The following is a 24,226-nucleotide window of genomic DNA, read 5'->3' as shown; positions in this document are numbered from 1 at the left end:
TTCCCTTCATATATTATACAAAGTTTATTTTGAATTTCACCAACTGACAAGTTATTGCATGAAGGCAACAACAGATGACAGCACGCATTCAACAGTTGACAAGATTCCTTTGACAGCAGTCAATTTGAACGAGAGTTTTACAGGAACAAACAACAGTGATATTTCTAATAACATACTAGAACCGCACTGAACTAGGCTATTTAACTGTGCAAAGATAAAATTGCTCACTCCTTCATGTAATACCAAGGGATCAGAAAGTTAATTATAGAATAGCCCTTATATTTTTAGTACAATACTACAATTTTACCCACTTTGATTTATTTAATATATATAATACAAAACCTCTAACATAAGCTTTTACTGTAAACTTCTGTATTAATTAGAAAAGTTAAACATTTAGCTGAAGGTAGTATGAAAATTTTATCACTTTGTGAGCAGCTTTGTCTTTACATTCATATTTTAGGTGGTTTACTGTAGTAGAATAATTAAATATGAATTTAACTTTACCAGATACTGTACTTGCCATACAATTCAGATTAATATTATTTCAGTTTTTTGAAACAAAATAATAAATAGCTTAGTGCTATTAAAAATTCTTCATGTTTCTAATAATCAGAATGATTTATTTATAACTTAAACCGATGAAATCTTGGATAATTAATTAAACTTGTAATGTAATTTAATTTGGGATTATCAATGTTATAATCCCTCTTCACCCTTGGGAAATGTTACGCATCTGGAATGGATTTCACATTTTTGAAGGAAAAGTGATATGTTTTCTGAGAAAAATTTTTATTTTAATTATTAAACATATTACCATGAAGAGATTCTGAGGCAAAATATGGGGGAGTGATGTTACTATACAGGCGACACTCAAAAAGGTAATAGATTTAATACACTGTATGATCTTTTCAATTACTTTTACATTATAATTTTTCAATTGATCAACTATTCAGTAGTTCTTGAGATTATCCTAATAAATAAACAAATATGTATACAAACAAACAAACACATTCTGTGTCTTTACATAACAATATAGAAGTAGATTTAACTAAAAAAAAATTTTTTTAAATCATAAAAATAAATAAGTTTTTGGACTCAAACAAGTATTCTCTTACCCAACAATAAACCATTATCAAACAAAGAAAATATAATGAATTTATGTTATTACTTAATATTCTCGTGTACATACGTACATATTAAATTCATGTACTATGTGAAATATCAGTTGAACTGATGACAAATAGAGCCTACCCATAAATTATTTATATAAATAGCATTACCCCTTAAATAATAAAAATTTCAGTATTACAAGAGAATCAAAAAATGAATGCAATCTATACAAAATTCTAAAAGAAAACTTAAAAACAAACCAAATATAATGAATATTTCAGTTAAGGGCAGAGAGATTTATCAACTTACAATAGGGATTTGTCTTAAGTTAAGCTCAGGTTATACAGGATGAGTTTTTCTGATGATACAGAATGATTTGCAATCATAAGAAACTTATTTTGAAGACAAGCTCATAGTTACATTGGATGAGATGCAATAGATATATGTGTTCGAGCAATATATTCAATGGAGACGGCAGTAGTGACTATTATCTTAGAAAGTAGTTTATTTTAGAAGGATAATAATCAGATGATGGAAACTGTGGACACAGATGAATTTGGCTGAAAATAATAAATAGCTTAGTGCTATTAAAAATTCTTCATGTTTCTAATAATCAGAATGCTTTATTTATAACTTAAACTGATGAAATCTTGAATAATTTAATAAATTTGTAATGTAATTTAATTTGGGATTATCAATGTTATAATCCCTCTTCACCCTTGGGAAATGTTACACATCTGGAGTGGATTTCACATTTTGGAAGGAAAAGTAATAATATGGACTGAATCATTATAGCAGAGATTTCTATATATCAAGATTATTAAAATATCAAGCTTTTTTCCAATTAAAACACCTCCAGTAACCCCACTTATATTTCCTTAGGGTGCCTACTATTTTCAAAAGTACAAAATATGTGCTGTAAGTTAAACAATTACTGTATTCTACTGAAATTAAAAAATTCCAAAAGATACAAATCTACAACTACAAAGGACTTTTCAAAAACATACTCAAAATAAATCATGTATAATTACTTTTAAATAAACTTTCATATACCCTTCATCAACTATAGCAAAACAAGATTTATAAAACATTAACCTGAACATATATACCGGCAATAAGCTATAGAATAATCTGAACTAAGTACTATCATATCTTTAAATAGCAACAATAACTAAACAAAATACCATCTATAGCGTCTAACTCTTAGCATGCAATAAGTTGGTACCATGAAGTGCATAATCTATATTGATTAAAGAACTAGTCTATATTGATTTTACCACAAAACAGTAATAGCATGTTGCATAGAAATACAAACTGTTTCTGATCTATGTTATAAAGCATTAATAGTGATCCTTTGTAGTTATACAGTTTGAAGAACAATTATTCATTCATACTATAACCACAAGTAACATCAAAATAGTATAAGAAATGATGGTCAAAAAGAGCCAAAAACACAGATTTTACATGGGAAATGAATATCTTAACTAAACTTATAAAATTCTGAGAAATCTAACTTTATCTTTCTTATTTATAAAAAGAAATTGTTTGTTTTGCCATTAAATATTAAAAAAAGAATTTGATTTACTAAATTTTAATAACATATTTATTTAAAAAGGACTTTTCTTAGTAAAAAATAAACTTTGTATAAAGTAGATATGTGCCAATTTAACAATGCAGAACCCAACAATAAAGAACCTCCTGTGCTTCTATAGCATTTTTATGTTCTTAAAATTTAAAACAGAACTGAATTAATTTTCATAACACAACAATCAACAAAAAGGTGATTAAATTAAATTTTTCTTGAAAAACAATTTTGTGCTGGAGTAAATACTTTCAGAAATACAAAAAAAATTTAATCTTTCCATTTTAATCATACAACCATGTTTTCTGTATTTGAACATATAAAAGAGAGTAAATAGAATTCAACCTTTTTTAATTCTTAAGCTGATAGTTTCCTGTAATACTGCCAAATTTTGTTCCTTTATTTCTATGAGTTTTGGAGTAAAAGCAAGGAATATTGGAAGTTAATATAAGAATGAATAGTAAGCAAATTGCATCCTAACTGCAGAATGTATTTGTTTTATTTTCCTTATTTATAATGTTTGTTGAATAATTCCAAATAAATCTCTGCATTGTAAGAATGCACTGTTTTATAAAAAAAATTAATTAGAAACATAACACTGGTCAACATAAAATTTGGAACCGAAAAAGAAGTAGTTGTTCTATATAGTATTTTATATGCTGAATCTAAACAAGTATTCGGAAACAATCCATAAGGTAACATCTTCACTTACAGCCACTTAAATTTATCTGTTCCATCATTCGTGGAACAATCAATACAAATAAGTTAATACGTTTATATGTTTGCTTATATACATCTGATTTACAAGGGTAAGTCAAAAAGTGAAGGGAAATTTTGATTTCCCTCCCAATCACATGTATGGCAGCAATGATTGTTCTGCTATAACTCATAAACTCTATCAGCTGTTCATTGAAAGTGTTTTTTCATTGTTAGCTATTTGTGATTGTCTATTTTTTCCTTTGTCTAATTGCACCAAGGAAGAAATGAGAACAGTGATACATTTCCTAAGTTCAGGAGTAAAAGCAGCAGAGATTATTTGTCAAATGCAATATGAAGGGAGTTGTTCTAAGTAAGATCTATGAATGGATTGATTGCTTTAAAAATGGTAGAATTTCTCTCTCTGATGAACTGCGGCAAGGTAAGCCTTCTACTTCAAAGACTATCGACAATATTGAAGTGGTTAAACAAATGATTCTTGATAATAGATGAATTATAGTTGATGACCTTGCTAATGAGATGAATATAAGCCATGACTCAGTATTTCAATCATCCATGATTCTTTAAACTTTCAAAACATCTGTGCTCGCTGAGTTCCACGTCAATTGATAAGCATCCACAAAGACAATCATTTGAAAATTTCCCACAAGCTTTTGGGACATTATGAAGATGAAGGACACTCATTTCTTAAGCGAATAATAACCACTGATAAGACATGGGTCCATCACTTTGAACCTGAGAGTAAGCGACAAAGTTTAGTGAGGAAACATCCTTCAACTCCCACAGCAAAAAAGTTCAAAAACTCAGATATCTACAGGAAATGTGATGATGACGATATTCTGGAATATGGAAGGTTCAATTTTGGTTTATTTCACACCTAAAGGTCAATCAGTAAACAGTGACAACTACTGTGAGCTACTGCATTTACTGAAACAAAAAATCAAATCCATAAGACATGGTAATCTTTCTACAGGATAACACTCGACCTCATATGGACAAAAAAAAAGTCCTCTGCCTTCAAGATCTCGGTTTTGAGCTGCTGGACCACCCTCCATACAGTCCGGACCTGCCTCCAAACAATTTCCATCTTTTGGCCCATTAAAAGAAGAGTTGCTTGAGAATCATTATCGATCTGATGAAGTGGCCACAGAAGCAGTGAAAAAGTTTCTGCACACCAGACTGAAAACTTTCTTCCAGGAAGGAATTCAAAAGCTCATTAAAGATTGACTAAGTACAAAGAAGTAGGAGGAGATTATGTTGAAAACTAATGCACGTTTCATAACAGTCGAACGATGTCATTTCATGTCAAGCCAGACATATATAGACATGTCGTGAGTCGAGTAATGAGTAATCCAATGTGATGAAATTTTCTGCAGTATGAGTTCAGCTCTTGGTACGACTGCTGTTTTTTAGTTGTAGAAATGGTTTTATCATACACATATTATACAGATTGTTTCATAAGTGATGCCATAAATTTAGTGAATAATTTTTATGACAGAACACCTTTTGGTAATATTTTATAATTATATCAAGATTTGTTAAATTCTCTCTCTTTCTCTGTGTGTGTGTTTCACACTGTTTTATTGCACTCCATGGTGAAACAATTTTAAGAAGTATTTCTGTAATGCTTCAGTTTACTTTCGTTCATTAAAAAATTTTGAATTTTACAATGAACAAAAATTGGGCTCGTAAAAATTCTCAAAATATTTTTTGTTTTGTTTGCTAAGAATTCACTGCAAGAAGTCAATGAATTATCAGTATCAAAGCTGCTGAAAACTGCGTACAAGCATTATTTTGACTGTTCCTAGAGAGACAAAGATAAATTCTGGGCTCCACATGTAGCATGCATCAAGTGCTATGTTAAATTAACCCACTGGTTAAAAGGAAAAAGAGCATTTGCCTTTTGGTGTACCGATGATTTGGTGACAGCTTACTAACTGTTATGACTGCTATTTTTGCTTAACAAATGTTACTGGTTTCAATTCAAACAATAAAAGTAGTATTGCATACCCAAATGTTTGTTCAGATAACAAACCAATACTTTGTGGTGTGGATTTACCAATCCCAATTGCTCCAACTTCTTGGAAAGAAATTTCTGATTCCCCTTGGATGGCTTTAGAAATTTAGCTGAGAGTTTTTCACAATTAATTGAAGCCAAATTAAAAGAGAAAATATTCATTGGGCCACAAATAAGAAAATTAATTTGTGAGAATATATTTGTCTGCAAACTGAATCCTAAAGAACTAGCAGCATGGAAGTCATTCAAAGATGTCTTTACTGGTTTTCTTTGAAACAAAAAAGCTGAAAACCATGATCAGCTTATAAATGAACTCTTAGTGAACTATAAAAATTTAGGCTGCAGAATGTCATTGAAAATTCATTTCTTACATTCTCATTTGGACTTTTTCGTTTTAAACTTGGGTGACATCAGCAACAAACAAGGAGAAAGATTCCACCAAGATAAGATCAAGGCCTTAATAATGTTGTTCAATCTGCAGTTATCAAGGCAAATGGAATGAATCTATGATGAATGACTATTGCTGGATGATTAAAAGAGAAGACTTCACTGAACACAAAAAGAAAATAAGAAAAAAAGAAATTAACATGAACATAAATCTCTGTAAAATAAAAGGTAGGAATTTTAATTGTAATTATTATTATTGTATTCAATATTATTATAATAAACAATACAATACAATAAACAATGAGTGGTAATTATTATTGTATTATTGTATTCTATTATTTAAGAAGTTTCTCAATATTTTGAAGGGTTATAACTAAAAATCTGAGAATTATGAAGAAAAACTGATTTTATTTTAAGATTCAGCATAAAAAATACATTCTAATTCACCTACTTTTATCTCAGTTCCAAATTATTATTTTTTTGTTGATCTGTGTAATTAAACAGTTATACAAATCATTTCATGGAAAATAAATACACATTTTCAAGTCTAAAAAACTTGATAATGTTGGAGATTAATAGTAACAAATTTAATCCTTCACATTTGAAACAATAAAAAAAAAAAAAAAAACAGCAATAAAAATTAATGAAGAAGAGAAATTTGAACATGACTGCCTTATGAAAATAAAAAATTATTCAAAAACTTTTCAACTATCACCTGACTGATTTTTCAACTATCAACGCTATCACCTGACACACACTATCTAAACATGGCACTGAAGCAATAGTTTCATTATCTACTAACATTGTAAGCACAGTAATTCACTTTATTTCAATGATTGAAAGAGCAAACAATATAATTTAAAAATTTAATTAAATCTTAATTATTTATTAATCAACAAAATATAAAAGGAAAAATTGTAAATAAATAAAAAATCCTAAATCTACATTATTAGGTTGTCTATCCATTTGTTAGTTCTGTTTATGTTTCAAGAAATCTGCTCTTCACCATCTCACTGATCCAGTATAATTTGTTGAGCCTAATCAAACACTTCACTGACTCATTTACTCATAAAACAAAGTGATTCAAATTACCCTAAAAAATTCAATTTTCATAGTTTATTTACTTTACTATATGTAACCATCACATAAATAAAATATAAATGTTAAAAGTGAAATTTGCAGGCCAAGGTAAGCTTCCTATGCAAAAAAGTTAAAAGTTGTGGATATTTGAAGTACCCAAAAATGGCTTTTTTTGCAAAGCCAATATTTTTTATTTTTCCAGTCATTTGACTGGTTTGATGCAGCTCTCCAAGATTCCCTATCTAGTGCTAGTCGTTTCATTTCAGTATACCCTCTACATCCTACATCCCTAACAATTTGTTTTACATATTCCAAACATGGCCTGCCTACACAATTTTTCCCTTCTACCTGTCCTTCCAATATTAAAGCGACTATTCCAGGATGCCTTAGTATGTGGCCTATAAGTCTGTCTCTTCTTTTAACTATATTTTTCCAAATGCTTCTTTCTTATCTATTTGCCGCAATACCTCTTCATTTGTCACTTTATCCAACCATCTGTTTTTTAACATTCTCCTACAGCACCACATTTCAAAAGCTTCTAATCTTTTCTTCTCACATACTCCGATTGTCCAAGTTTCACTTCCATATAAAGCGACACTCCAAACATACACTTTCAAAAATTAATTTTTGATGTAAACAAATTATATTTCTTACTGAAGGCTCGTTTAGCTTTTATTCGGCATTTTATATCGCTCCTGCTTCGTCCATCTTTAGTAATTCTACTTCCCAAATAACAAAATTCTTCTACCTCCATAATCTTTTCTCCTCCTATTTTCACATTCAGTGGTCCATCTTTGTTATTTCTACTACATTTCATTACTTTTGTTTTGTTCTTGTTTATTTTCATGCGATAGTTCTTGCGTAGGACTTCATCTATGCCGTTCATTGTTTCTTCTAAATCCTTTTTACTCTCGGCTAGAATTATTAAATCATCAGCAAATCGTAGCATCTTTATCTTTTCACCTTGTACTGTTACTCCGAATCTAAATTGTTCTTTAACATCATTAACTGCTAGTTCCATGTAAAGATAAAAAGTAACGGAGATAGGGAACATCCTTGTCGGACTCCCTTTCTTATTACGGCTTCTTTCTTATGTTCTTCAATTGTTACTGTTGCTGTTTGGTTCCTGTACATGTTAGCAATTGTTCTTCTATCTCTGTATTTGAACCCTAATTTTTTTAAAATGCTGAACATTTTATTCCAGTCTACGTTATCGAATGCCTTTTCTAGGTCTATAAACGCCAAGTATGTTGGTTTGTTTTTCTTTAATCTTCCTTCTACTATTAATCTGAGGCCTAAAATTGCTTCCCTTGTCCCTATACTTTTCCTGAAACCAAATTGGTCTTCTCTTAACACTTCTTCCACTCTCCTCTCAATTCTTCTGTATAGAATTCTAGTTATGATTTTTGATGCATGACTAGTTAAACTAATTGTTCTGTATTCTTCACATTTATCTGCCCCTGCTTTCTTTGGTATCATGACTATAACACTTTTTTTGAAGTCTGATGGAAATTCCCCTTTTTCATAAATATTACACACCAGTTTGTATAATCTCTCAATCGCTTCCTCACCTGCACTGCGCAGTAATTCTACAGGTATTCCGTCTATTCCAGGAGCCTTTCTGCCATTTAAATCTTTTAATGCTCTCTTAAATTCAGATCTCAGTATTTCTCCCATTTCATCCTCCTCAACTTCCTCTATAACACCATTTTCTCATTCATTTCCTCTGTATAACTCTTCAATATATTCCACCCATCTATCGACTTTACCTTTCGTATTATATATTGGTGTACCATCTTTGTTTAACACATTATTAGATTTTAATCTATGTACCCTAAAATTTTCCTTAACTTTCCTGTATGCTCCGTCTATTTTACTAATGTTCATTTCTCTTTCCTCTTCTGAACACTTTTCTTTAATCCACTCTTCTTTCGCCAGTTTACACTTCCTGTTTATAGCATTTCTTAATTGCCGATAGTTCCTTTTACTTTCTTCAGCACTAGCATTCTTATATTTTTTACGTTCATCCATCAGCTGCAATATATCGTCTGAAACCCAAGGTTTTCTACCAGTTCTCTTTACTCCGCCTAAATTTGCTTCTGCTGATTTAAGAATTTCCTTTTTAACATTCTCCCATTCTTCTTCTACATTTTCTACCTTATCTTTTATACTCAGACCTCTTGCGATGTCCCCTCAAAAATCTTCTTTACCTCCTCTTCCTCCAGCTTCTCTAAATTCCACCGATTCATCTGACACCTTTTCTTCAGGTTTTTAAACCCCAATCTACATTTCATTATCACCAAATTATGGTCGCTATCAATGTCTGCTCCAGGGTAAGTTTTGCAGTCAACGAGTTGATTTCTAAATCTTTGCTTAACCATGATATAATCTATCTGATACCTTGGAGTATCGCCTGGCTTTTTCCAAGTGTATATTCATCGATTATGATTTTTAAATTGGGTGTTGGCAATTACTAAATTATACTTTGTGCAAAACTCTATAAGTCGGTCCCCTCTTTCATTCCTTTTGCCCAGCCCGTATTCCCCCACTATATTTCCTTCCTTTCCTTTTCCAATGCTTGCATTCCAATCTCCAACTATTATTAAATTTTCATCTCCTTTTACGTGTTTAATTGCTTCATCAATCTCTTCGTATACACACTCTACCTCATCATCATCATGGGCGCTTGTAGGCATATAGACGTTAACAATCGTTGTCGGTTTAGGTTTTGATTTTATCCTTATTACAATAAAGCCAATATTTATTGCAAAAATAACTTTTTTACTATTTTTATTAGTTTTTAAAGTTAGTTCTTGGAATTCCGAATTCAATAAGTGGTTACACAAGAAAATTAGTTTATTCGTTGCTGCTGGCATATTTTAATTTGTTTATTAAAAAACATTTCCTGTAACTGTAATTATTTTGGCTTTTAAGAACTTTCTCATGTCCATTTCAAGTGCAATCTATTCTTCAAGACTTGTACTTTCAAATTATGAAGAGGTTTTAGACCAATAATTAATGTAAAACTTGTTTAAACTTAAAAAGTTGTTTAAAATGAGCAAAAAGTAGAGAATGCTCTCTGGTGGTAGTTGTGGAGGGGGAAGTGGTTTGTGGCAGTTGCACGTGAATAAAGCTGAATTCGTAACTTCAAAACAGCAGAGTGCAAAAATATGACCACCATTTTGTCCAGTTGCATATAAACAAGTTATACTTATCCTAATCTACAACCCCGTGTAATTTCTAAAATTTTTGCTAAATTTTTTAACAAAAAAAATCCTATTGACTGGACTATAAGGATAAAAGATTAGTATAGAAGAGTAGAACGCATGTAAACCAGTAAAAGAACTTTTGGATAGCCAATTTGCCCACAAATTATGATTATTGTTCTATTGTAAATCATACCAAGTTGTAATTACTAATGCTAAATTTTATATAACAATTGAACACTAAATATTTCAAATATTGAGCAAATGAAAAATTGATGTTAATTCTGAGAGTGCACTTGAAACATACATTTCTTCATAACTGTTTTAATAGGTTTATTTAAGCCTCACCATATATATATATATATATATATATATAATAAATAATATATATATAAATAATCATATATATATAATCATCAATAAGTAGATGGTACTTTAGCCAAAACTACCAACATGGTTAATTGCTTGACTGCTTTTTTAATCAGATTGTTGTTTTCTTTGTATAATTACACAAAATTTATATTCAACATAACCCAAGCCTAAAGTAAAGTTTATGATAATGATAAAAGAGAATCCAAAAAGAGAATCTGGAAATAGTTGAATGTGAATCCACAAAGTTGAATACTATAATAAGTGGCTGACCAACATTTTGGATCATTAATAATAAATAAATAAATACTATATATATATATGGTATCATGAATAAATATAATGAATGAATACATAATCAGTAATACATAAATGAACAACAAATTTCCTTATCAGTAATGGTTGCAATGGTCCTGCAGCCTGACCACTGAGGCCACCAAACTTAATGCCTACCCATTTCTTTATATGGGGTTTTATGAGGGATCATGTCCATAACTCTTGGTTTGCTAATTTGAAAGTGGAACCATTACTGCATTTACTAACACCGATGCTGATGTTCTGGATTACATTTGGCAAGAGTTGGATTACCATCTAGACATTGTACATGCTACCACTGGAACAAATCTTATGAATTTCATAACAAGAAAAACTTTTAAAAATAATCTATCTTATTGTGAAAGAATCGTAATTGTAAGTAGTATAATACTTTTTTACAGTCCGTTAAAGCAGTAAAGATCTTTTATGGAAACTCTGTATTACAGTTGGATATGGTATTGTGGTAGCAATAATAACACTATTAGTTATTTTTATTCTACTGGATTGTTCTGTTTTTATTTTCATTGTTAGCATACTTTTTTCTATTTTTGAAAACTAATTTTTTTTATTACGAATTAAATGGTTTTGAAACTGATTTTTCTTTATGCTGTATTACTTTTTGAAAACAGAATTTTATTCTAACAATGAAATGGCATAGGTGCACCTTACATATGGACTGACAAACTATAATCAAGAAAAGTATGCATCATCTGTGTGCAGAATATTTTCCTAATAGCATCTTCCAAGTGTAAAGCATTTGGTAAATCAGCATGAAAGATTGCTAACATTTTTTTTTCTAGAGCTCATGATCGAGGAATTATTTAGATGAAGTTACTTCTGGTATCTAGGAAAAACATGTGGTTTACATACAATGGTCCTCACCACACATCATCAATGTTCACCAGGACTTTGACAATTACTTCCCTAACTTACTAGCAGGTGGACTGGTCATGTAGGATCAATAGCTTGGCCCACAAGTTCACCTGATCTAAACCCAATAGATACCTTTGGGGACATTTAAAAAGTACGAAATATAGTACACCAGTACTCAGTGTTAAATAGCTTCAACAGAGAATTGAAGCAGGTTTTGATGTATCACAGCTATACTAGGGACTTTTGAGAGGGAATCATTAAATCTTCGGCTACTATTGTATTGGCACCAATGAAGGTCACCTGAAAATTTGCTGATATTAATGTATATTTAATTTTTATGTTGTCTAAATCTCCTGTTTATTGCAATTACATAGAATTTATTAAATCCTATTTTCATATAATCAAATCTTCACTCTATTAATCGCCACTATGAGTGTATAATGTAAAATGGGGAAGAAATGTGTGTTATTAATAATTAATATTAATTTATTTTTAATAATAATTAAAAAGGTTGCCATTTTGCATTAAATAATGTTTTATAAGTTAGTTTACTTATTGTAAGTTTAATTACCTTATCGTAAGTTTAATTAATGTTGAAAGTACGAACAAAATTCAAGCTTATTCAAAGTAATTAATAGTGATGCAGAGGAAAATTTGACTGAAATATATTATCAATATTCTGCAATAAATCAGTTGTTTATTGACAATTTTTTAAAAATAGATTATTTTATTTACAATGAAAGGCTGAACATTTTGACTTATAAAATGTATTTTGATAAAACTAATGATTACAAAGACATAAAAAAAAAAAAAAAAATTGATGGAACTGTCATTTAGAGATTTGTGAACATGTTTACACCATTTTTTTAATTTATAATAAAAAACTGGTGCAAATAAGTGTATGAAATATTATAATGATTCATCAATTTGATATTGATATACAATTTTCTTTAAAAAACACAAAATGGCATACAGAAAATGAAAGGAAAATTGCCATTTTTTCTTTGTGAAACAATTTTTTTTCATTCTGATATGCAATGAATAAATAACCAAGTTTATATTTATACACACACACATGTGCACGCACGCATAACACTGGAATTAACTGCTATAATAAATAAAAATATGCATAAATAATAACATATACATTTTATGTATACAAAATTGTATAACTGCAACATCTGAACAAGATAACTCCTGGAGTAAGAATACCACCACCTTGACATAGATTAAACACTATCAAAACAATAACATATATCATGACAACAATAAGACAAACATTTGCATAAGAATTAAGCCAAAAATGTAGTAACTTGACACCAGAAATCAACAATTTTGACCACAAGTTAGAGGAACATAAAGACTGCATACTAAGTTTCTTAGTTATGAACAGTTTTTTAAATGCAGCTAATACAACAGATACGTTGAAGCGCCACAAATAATCAACAATTCCTCACACTTTTCAGCAGGTAGTTCAAGGTGTTGCCCCCCCATTGGATGCCATTGTGGTACTGTCAGGAAATTGTCATCCTTATACACCAATTCAAGTTCCCGAGTGTTCTTCGTCGAACCAAAAACTAAAAATAAATTATGAAATAAAAATATTAATAATTTTCTTCTAAAAAAAAAATTTGTTAACAAAAAACAAATTGCAAAAAACATTACTGTCAATTTGTATATCAAAATTAAAAAAAATGTATGAAATAAGATTTGCTATCATATAAACATTATAAAATACTATAAGTATTATACTTTACATATTGAACCACTTATCTGAGGGTGACAAAGAAAATTTCTTTTAGGAAAAGATTCTTATATAAAAAGATTCTGTGTATTAAAAAAAGAGACTATAAAAAATATTTTTAATATAAATTAGAAAGCTGATAAAATTATTTCATAGAATACTAGCAAATTTTCCTTTTATCCCACAAATTGTAAAAACCATTGCAATAATAATTTCAAGATAGGCATTAAGGACCAATAATTAAAATAATATATACAAAAAATGTGAGTATATGAATGTATGCAAATGAGTGTACGATTATGAAAAGATTGAAAAGATAAAGTGAAATATGACATGTTAAAGAGCCCCACACAACTGACATGCAGCAAGACTATTCATCAAGAATAAAAAGGATTTACTTCTTTATTACATAACCTCTTTAGATAAATAAAAAACCAAACTTTTTCACCCAGCATTACAACGTGAAAACACTAAATTCCAATAATATTGACCATTGAACACTTACAGGTTACATTTGTAACTAATATATAAATTCGTTCTCCTTTTAGTTTTTATGAGGGTGAATCATAATTTGTTCCTGGATTTAATTTTGAATATAACAAAATAAAAATACATATATCAATAAGCTACCAAATGAAGTAATTAAGAAAAAATTTGCTACTTCTAAAATTGAATGAAATCTTTAGACGTTAAAATGATACCTACAATTATGAGGAAATTGAAAAAATGATAATTTAAGCAATCAAAACATATACCACACTTATAATAAAAAATAAAATTAGTTTTTAAAGTAGTACACCCATATGAACTTTTCAGCCATTTTTTTAACACTAGTTTATTATATAATAACAATTAAGACTAAAAATAAAAATAAGCTAAAAGTGATAATAACAATTATTTTTAAAATTAAATTTTTTTCAAGTAATACTTATTCTATTACAATCTATAAAACAAGTTTATAAAAAAACCCGATTAATTGTTATATAATTCTATTTCCAAAAAAAAGAGTAATTTCTAAGATTTACAACTGAGAAGTAAGTGTATATTAAAATAGTGAGCAAAAATAAAGAAGTTCTGAAAGTATGGCAAAACTGATTAAAAGAAAAGTAATAATTACATGCTATTAATTAGAGAACTTTTTATATAAATAATTACTGATACACCAAGACAATCCCTACCTGACAGATTATGAGGGTAAACGCTGGAATCCTGATACTTTGCTATGAAATGCTATACTACCTGTAAAGTAAGCTATTAATGCATAAAAGTGAAAACTCATTTAAGTGTACATCTTCATAGATAATTTGCACTTACCAGCACCAGATTTAACAAGATTATTATCAGAACTGCCATTGTGTTCACCATTTCGATGTGCAGAACGAGAATCCAAATCTTCTGAAGATATTGCTTTGATGAAATTGGTTTGTAATCTTTGTTTTTTAGTTAGAAATGTTTGATCATATAAATAACTTAGATCTACACTTGGATCCACTTGTATACGTGGCAGATGAATGTTCTTTAAATAAAGTGTATCTTCTAATACCCACTCAGAACCTACAGTAATAAAATAAAATTTGAATCGCAATACAAACAAGTCAAGCAGTACATGAATAAATAAAAAAATAAATTATTACAGATCATAGCTCTTTTAGGCCTCTTGTATACTACAAAATCATCTTGTTTAAATTTCAGAACTACAATAAAAAAAAATTCATGCAATGAATGAATAATTAACAAAATAAACTACTTATTGTATACTTTGCTTTGTATGTATTTTATTATTGTCTCACTAAGAGGTTAGGCAAGTATTTTACTCTTTGTTAAATGCTACTAAATAATAACAAATTATTTAAAATTATAATAAATAACCACAAAATCATAAATTTTTTTCACCTTGATTTTTAAATTAATAATTTTCATCCTGATTTTTATAATAAAAATTACTCAAATGTGTTTCTAATAGATTGTACAGTTTAATTTTTGTTATAAGGGAGAAAATAACAATATCAGAAAAAAGTAACCACTCAGTTTTCTATTACTCAAGAATTTGAATTAGCCTGTGTTTAAAAACACTAAAAAATTTCACTTATGCAACATTTTTTAACTTGCAGAGAAATAATATTACAATACTAATGTAAAAACCCCCTCATAAAAACTTATTTATAGATTTTTATAACTTTTGACCATTTTACCTAAACATTTTTTACTGTTCTTATAATAAAGAAGTTATTTGACAGAATTCTTCTTTACTTGAGAGTTATCAGGTTGGATTCACACTTCAAAGTTATCAAGTTAGTAAGATAATCCTTAAAAACAGGTGGTTCTATAAATTATTTTAATTTTTTTGATATTTCTGTCAATGAAAATCTTTCATTATATTGTATATTGTATATTGACACAGTATGTCCACTTAGTCACTAGTTCACAGTATTGTTTTGGTGGGGGAGTGCAATTATGAAAAAAATGTTTTTTGCAAATATTGTTACTTTTCAATTAACAAATATGCCTGAGAAAAACATGACCTTAATTAGGTGAAATCTTGCTCTACCGCCTCACCTTCTTGACATTTTAAGTTGAAAATTTAATGGCATCATATAAATACATCAATAAACTACCAGTAGTACATTGATGAAAAAGTGAACTAAACATTGAAGTTAGAATTTACTAATGTACGAGTCCGATTTCTATAATTTTGTCATAGGAATCAGTCTATAAAGAACAATATTCTTACAGGATATCAGTCTAGTTATAGAAATGTTCACTTAACTTCTCTTTAGGAAGCATTTTAATGTTGCTGGAGATTACGATATAAACTTATTTAAAAATTAGAAATTTAAAAATGTCCTTTTTTGTACTCCTGTATTTTTCTTTTCATTCAATTACAAAAAAAAAAAAATAGATGTAAATGTAGGTGATCAAGTTTAAGCTGATCCATCTAACAGCAAAAATTAATGAAAGCAGAGATTGTTTGTTCAGTACAGGTCAGTAAGAGAAAAGTTTCAGTAACAAATTCACTGGGAAAGTGTGCCTGAGATTTCTAGCTAGCTGTCAAAATGTTAACATTTAGAAATTACAATTTAAATCAGTATTACTTATTTAAAAAAATTAAAAATACATCATACTAACCTCCAGTACTTTCACACTCATATATTGCAACGCAGAGATTAACATATCGTGAATCAGGATCTTTTCTAGATGGTCTTGTAAATGATTTTCCATACTTATAAGCACATGCTATTCGACCACTATATGCAGCACTAATATTTAAAGGTTGCCCTGTGAAGCAATAAATAACACATAATATTAAATAAAGAAACTAGTAGTAAATTAGTCATACAGATATACGTTTCTTCTTTGAAAATAGTAAAAATTATGAAGTGGAATTAATACAGTAAAACAGTAGTACAGTTTATCAGTCGGAGTAATTCTTAATTAATTCAGTAAAACAGTGGTATAGTTTATCAGTTGGAGTAATTCTTAAGCAATCATTATTTTTCCAGTACAGTATTTCATACAGTGGGTGTATAATTTAGAAGAATATTAGAAAAAGTAATCATATTGTAAGGAGTATTGTAATAATGAAAGTTATTCTTGTTAATCTGTTACTGTAATGAATTCAATATATAACAGTGAACCTCATTTAATCCATTTAACTGTCAGTTTCTATTTAGCACCGAGGCCAGACAGACAGACTTTCTTTGTATGATTATCTGCTGACTACTTCTGAGGTATATTACTCAAGCAACTATGTACTGGAACATTACTTTTCTTGTTTGTCATAATAACATTTTTCAGAAACTGAAGCTTAATAACTCACTTTATATATATATATATATATATATATTAAATATTATATGAACTATAAACCACTACAAACACCAAAACACAGTAATGAGGTAAGTTCAACTTACTACCAATTTCTAATAATCAATTTTTGTGGAATGCTGCGTCTTCTATTGGTACTGAATTCTATAACTACATTAAAACATATTCATTTTATAATCTGTCGGTTGGTTGAAAATGTTTACCGTTTTAAAATTTATTATGAACATATGTGCAAATTCTTCTATCAAATTTGCTGTACGAATGATGTAAATTACATCATTCCAGTACTGGACAGCAGAATTTTTTATCAAATTTGCTGTATGTCTGATGTGAATTACAGCATTATAATTCTGGACAGCAGACTTTCCACACATTACTAATTTTAAAACAGAAGACAATTATTGTTATTTACAATAATAATAAGATATTTTATTCCAAACCTATAAAAGTGTATTTTTAAACAAAACATTTTTGGTTTCCTTAGATCCTAAGTGAAGTAGATTGTTTCCTGGGTGCACAATGTAGTTGTTATCAGTGTCCGAATATAATATTTATAAAGTATTACAAATATTGAAAAGAAACAATTATAAATTAATTTATTTAATTAAATCTTTAGTCTTAATAAGAACTAAACAACAGTAATATAAAACACAGCCTATTGATGTATGTTTAATGTGAAATAGAACCACAGTGAATACAACATTAAAAAAGTAACATAAAATAATAAAATTACCATCCAGCACATACCAAAAGGTATAAACAGACTATAAGGAATATACGAATAATCAAATTTTTGAATCAAGATGGATGGCTTTTACACATCGTAAGACATTCAATAATATTACACTGTTCCCTAATATATTTCATATGTTAGCCCCTAGTTTAAACTTCTGACATAATGCTGTGTAACAGGCACAATCCACAAGGATGTGGTGTACAGTTAGTTGGTAGTAGCAGCGAGCATAAACGAGTGAGTACATCTGTTAATATCATCGGATATCTGTGATTGTGCCTACTGTGCCACATTCACAAATGGCAAATAATAACCTCATCTTGACAGCTATTCCTGCATGACAAGTACGAGGAACCATAGTAACACAGTATTCTCAAGTGGACGAAGTTTGTTGTTGATGGTAACATTCCATTCACATTGCCATTCATCATGAATGACCCTCTTTAAAAAACACACAAGAACATTTGAAACATGAGTGCACTATCAGTGCACTCATGCCTGAAATTCTGGTATGGGGCTAGGGATCCAACTGAAGCTCACAGTTATGTTGCGTTGAGTCATTTTAGAAATAACACACTGAATCTCACACACAACAGGGTGTCAGGCATAAATGTTACTAATCGCCTGTAAGACACTATTGGAATCTGAACAGGCAGGTATGTGTCTAGATGTTGGGCTGATTATATTTAAGGTCTTATTAATATCATACAGCTCTGCAATGACAATACTGATGATGCTGGGAAGGCCAGACGTATATGTTCTGTCACACAATCAACACAATCAACAAAATTAAGATTTTTAGAGCCGTCCATATTAATCTTCAGGATTCATGTTATTTACAAGATTACAGAATTTTTGTTGTACTTAAATGAGATTTGTGTTCTTTTTATGATAGCGACAAAGACCAAAGCAGTCATTTACTAGAAAAGACTGCCATTGTGGGTAATAACATGGAGCAACAGTAAGAACTGGAGGTAATTGTATATTTAGAGCTAAGAAAAGGCACTGAGCTCTGCTGTCTAGCAGAGCAGTAAATGATGGCTGTTCATCAAATCAATTAACATGTTGGTTGGAAAATACTGCATCAAGGATTGGATGATTTGGTTGGGGTGTAATGCGAACCACATAGGAGCATATCATTTAGTTTCATCTACTCCAAAGAGAGGGCTCACCACTGTCCACTAGTAGACTTACCATGTGGCTTGCGTGAGACACATCTGTAGAAAGTCGGATAAATAAATGATGGAATATATTGAGTATCTTTAGAGCAGTAGTCCATGCAGATGGATAAGCCATGCATCCATAGTCTAAGCGGGAGATCAGAGCTGAGTAGAAGTGCAACAAGCATACTTGATCAACTCCCCCAACAAGTACTAGAAAGAACTCTCAGTTAAACATTTAACTATCAGCTTTTTTAAATGTTACCCATGTTAGTCGTTTGTCAAACCATAATCCTAAAAATTTAACCCACATTGATGCTTCAACTGGTTCACCATGAAGAAGTTGGGAACATTTCAAGTGTAAGAAGCAAATGTATTTCATTTTTTCTCTGGAGAAAACATGAATCCAGTTGTTTTACACCACAATTCTCAACGGGTTAGTGTGTTTTAGAGTTAAAGTGCTAGATGCTACGTAAATTGAAAACATCTACAAATAAAAAATACATAATGGGTTTTTACATCCAGTTTGTTATAGTATTTATGACTATGGCGAAAAAGGTAACACTTAAGACACTTCCCTGTGGTATTCCGTTTTCTAGTGTCAGATACTGTCAGAGTGTTTTCTAGTGTCAGAAATTTTCAGATACTGTCATTCCAACGAACTCAATTCAATAACTTGAACTTGTTACTGAGGAAACCCCTGATAAATGCAAGGAGATTTCTTTGTATACCCCATTCATGTAGTTCTTTTAAGATTCCTCTCTTCCGTTCTGTATGCCTTTTGCATATTGATAAGTACAGCAACGAGGCATTGGTGAAGTAGGAAAGTGCTTTGAATGGTAGCTTCAAGAGAAACTTTGATAGACCATCTTCCTTATGAAAACTGCATTGTGCAGAGGCAATTAGGGTGTTTCTTTCAAGGTACCACACTAGACGACAGTTTACCACTTGTTCCTTGTAAAGGGTACACGAGGTAGAACTATAACTTGAGGAGCAAGATTTATCTTTACCAAGTTTCAGTACAGAAATCACCAATGCTTCTGACCAAGAATCTGGAAAAACTTGAAATCAGAAAATATTCTATTACAGATACAAAAAATGTTGTAATGCAGTATCTGGGAGGAGATAACATACTGAACCTGATATTATTTCCAGAGGAAGTGTCATGGAATTTATTTCAAAAAATGTTGTAATGCAGTATCTGGGAGGAGATAACATACTGCACCTGATATTATTATTTCCAGAGGAAGTGTCATGGAATTTATTCGGCATACCTTAGCTCATCAAAAGAAAATGGAATGTTTAATTCATTTAGCGTGACCCAGATAACAAATGGGATATTTTCCACTGAAAACTTATAACTCATGGCAGTATGATGATGTAAGTGAAACTGACTTAAATTTGTTTCTAAACATATGGGGTCAGCAAAAAAGATTGAAGCAATAAAAATTATCTCCCGATGTAATTGAAAAAAGTAAAAATAATTGGGATATCTCAAATTTTTTTTTAGATGTGATCAGCCGTGAACTTGGGCCAATGTGCACAACAGCACTTCACCTCTGCACCCCTGTCAGTCAGTGGAATGGCAACAGTTAAGCAGAAAGCACAGTGCATTTTGTGGTTAGCGGAGTATAAATCATTTATAACTATTCAATTAACTTTCAGGTGTGTTTAATGCAATGATCCACCTCATGCAAACAGCATTAGTCGGTGGTACGAGCAGTTGAAGGAATCTGGCAACAAGGAAATGAAAAAGTTCTCCAGACAGCCCAAAACAAGTGATGAAGCAGTTGAGTGTATCAGCCAAAGTTGTTTAAGAAGCCCTAAAAAGTCAATTTCTAGGCAAAGTTTACAGTTGGGAATTTCAAAGACAATTATCCAAAATGTGCTGCACAAGAATTTATGCCTTCACGCTCATAAAATTCAGCTTAAACATCAAATTAAACCTTCGGTTTGTTCTAAATGTGTTGAATTCACAAGTAAAATGCTTAATAACATTGACAATGATGAAACATTTTTAAAATGTGTTATGTTTATGAATGAAGTAACTTTCCATGTCAGTGGTTGTCAACCAGCATAATTGTAGGATATGGTGATCTCAGCAACCCAATTATTCAGTATGTCAGAGTTTGAGTATGTCAACATGTGGTGCGGTTTGATACAAAACAAAGTTTTAATATTGTTGTATGCAAAAGAGGAAAAATGTAATGCATCTATAACGTAACATTATGATTGCTGCCAAAATAAAACCAAAAATTTCAAAATTACGATTGCTATTTTAACTGTATAAGGTAATTCCAGGAACTTTTTGAATGATCTTGTAATAGATTGGATAGTCGTATTTTATTTTTCGATTATTTTTCAGTAATTGAGAAAAAAATAAACAGAAATACCCTTTTTTGACCTGGATGCTATTCACTAAAATAATTCTAATAATATGTTGCATTAAGACCTTAATAATAACTAATGTTTTCCCACTGTCATTGAAAATTTGGGTAATTTTTTAAAGATTTCATTACATTCAAATTAATTAGTTTTTTAAATTAAATCAATAACGTGTTGAAAAGTTTATAGTGACTGTCTAACATGAACAAAAAACTTCATTATAAACTCAATTTCTTATATTTTCTAAAAGGATTCAATATGATACTTAGAATATTCTAAAAAAATATAATTTTTCTGAGTAAACATTTTTTTTATATTCTTAGATTTTACTGACTACTCATACTACCAAACGTTCATCCTCCTTGGATGAACTCCTCCAAACGTACCGATGCTACTCCTCCAAATTTTAAATCTTGCAATTATGCTTATTAATAAGTTATTACATAAAAAACAGATCTTCATTGTCTCACGTGCTCTTTTAGTTCTGCTCAAAATTAGTTCTGGCAACATATGAAATCTATGTGCTCTGTAGGTGAAAAGAATACACGTGTAATACTTAAAATTCTCTAAATTTTGCTACTTTTATATAAACAATTTTTTGAACAGTAGAACATTATATATATTAATGAAACAGTAGTTTCATTAATAGATAATGTTGTGAGAAGAAATAACTTAGTTTTTGTTTAGATACTCATCTGGTAAGAAACTATTTTTCTTCAAAATATGATTTTTTTTCAAAATATATTTATACTTTGAAACCTGATTGAAAAATATTACAAAAATTTCTGATCAATTACTAATCCTTTAAGTTACTTATTACTGATCCATTCTTTCACTGTAAATTACATGAAAATTATGATTAGTTTGTTTATGATAAACATGACATATTTCAATGTAGTTATTGTAGTATTTCAATAACATGTAGTTATTGTTGTTACAGAAATTTTAACAATTAACTACATGACAAATTCACCTGGAACATCAATCATAGACTCTTTGTCTTTCCGTAGCATTTCCCATTCAGCCCAATGGTATTTGTAAATACTAGATGTCTGTCCCTGACCTTGGCCAATCTCTTCTTCATCTTTTTCAACAACACACTTCCAAAACCTAAAATTACATCATCATATAGTTACTAAATCAATGAATTCATACAAAGAATTACCTATTAATTCAAACTAACACTAATAATTTTAATATTTTCACAAAATTAAATATTTTACACCATACTTCAAACATACATAAACCATTTTAATTATACACAAAAATTACATTGACAAATGTTATATTGCATATCATTTAAATCAAAGCTCTATGTTTTCATTCATGAACTTTTAACAAATAGTAATAATAATAATAATAATAATAATTATTATTATTATTATAATAAATAAATAATAATAATACCAAACAAAATTTTACTGGGGTATTTGGTAAAATAAATTTCAAATTCAAGATTTGGTTCTCCTGGAAATTTAATTTACATAAAAATTGTGTCAAATGGTTTGGGGTTTTTTCTGTGTAACTGCAGAAAATATTATTTTAGGACTAAAAGATAGGTATAAATTTTTAGTCATTAACAGAATTTTCTGATATAAAAAAAAATATAAAGAATAAAACACATATAAAAGAAACACAAAAAACAAAACACATTTAATACTAACTATGATTGCTACAGTCAAGCTGATATGATTCCAATTACAGATAAAAGTTGCCAAGTTGATATCAGGAGATTATGAAAGTGACGGAAAGAAATTTGGATAAGCTACAGATGTTAAGAAATAAGTGACATTAAAAGAAAAGTTTGATTAATACAGTTAAAATAATGAATAAATAAAATATTTTTCAGTAGAAATATATTAAAAATACAAAAAAACAATATGATCTTAATAACATGAAAACAATACGATCATAGATAACATGATTAGAATTCTTCATAAAAACTGTGGTAAAAGTATTAGTAAAACTGTCAGTACAAACATTTTACTGGAAGGGATCATGAAATATCAAAAACACAAGATCGTGAAAGAGCGTAGTGAATGCATGTTATATTGTTTTACCCATTTTGGTCTAAACTGAACATCAACAAACTGGTTAGAATCTGTATACATTTGGTTTATTTTTCTAATAAGTTACACAATAAACAAATAGATTAATTAATTGAGACTTAAGCAATGCAATTAATTATATTATTCTGATGAGATACATCAAGGACAAGTTGTATTGCCCTCTACTAAAATATGTTTTACATTTCATATATTTTTAAATCTAGTTCTGACATATTTAATAACAATATAAAAACACACATCTTCTGAATTTTAAAAAGTTCATACTTTTCTAATAAGAAATATCTAGTTCAGTTTAGTTAAAATAAAATGAAAGATAGTGGTCACTTTTTTATACTGCTATTACAATCGCATTCACGATCAATCAAGAACATGCCTATGTTAGTGTGTGTGTGTACTTTATTTTATTTTTTGGGGATGACAAGGAAGAAATGAATAAACTGTTCATAAGATATAAACTTTGAGTGAAACTTATTATCTTCATTCTTCATCCAAATCTGGATTTACCTACATTAGAATAATTTAAGAGCCAAACTTATTACAATAAGGTATTAAGAACCAATAATAAGAGAAATTGAATTTTATTAGGAATTTCTACAAAATAAAAAATTACACTGTCTAACAATGAAAATGTTTCGGGCTCAAAGATAGCTT

The 24,226-nt window shown here is 29.5% G+C and overlaps 1 protein-coding gene across 5 annotated transcripts in view; it reads right to left on the bottom strand.

Annotated features, from left to right (window-relative positions):
* Rbcn-3A (rabconnectin-3 alpha) overlaps positions 1-24,226 on the bottom strand; it is a 518,724-nt gene that overhangs the window by 386,203 nt on the left and 108,295 nt on the right. For 4 of the 5 annotated variants that reach the window (XM_075371055.1, XM_075371080.1, XM_075371071.1 and 1 more), the window contains exons 21-24: positions 22,480-22,616; positions 16,530-16,679; positions 14,718-14,957; positions 13,117-13,236 (exon numbers count right to left, since the gene is read on the bottom strand). In XM_075371055.1, the coding sequence (XP_075227170.1) occupies positions 13,117-13,236; positions 14,718-14,957; positions 16,530-16,679; positions 22,480-22,616 (647 nt within the window). The remainder of the gene's footprint in view (positions 1-13,116; positions 13,237-14,717; positions 14,958-16,529; positions 16,680-22,479; positions 22,617-24,226) is intronic. The other variant, XM_075371085.1, reaches the window with a different exon arrangement.

Source organism: Lycorma delicatula, chromosome 1, assembly GCF_047948215.1.
Source record: "Lycorma delicatula isolate Av1 chromosome 1, ASM4794821v1, whole genome shotgun sequence".
Classification (NCBI taxonomy): Eukaryota; Metazoa; Arthropoda; class Insecta; order Hemiptera; family Fulgoridae; genus Lycorma; species Lycorma delicatula.
This window is presented reverse-complemented; position numbering and strand designations above follow the sequence as displayed.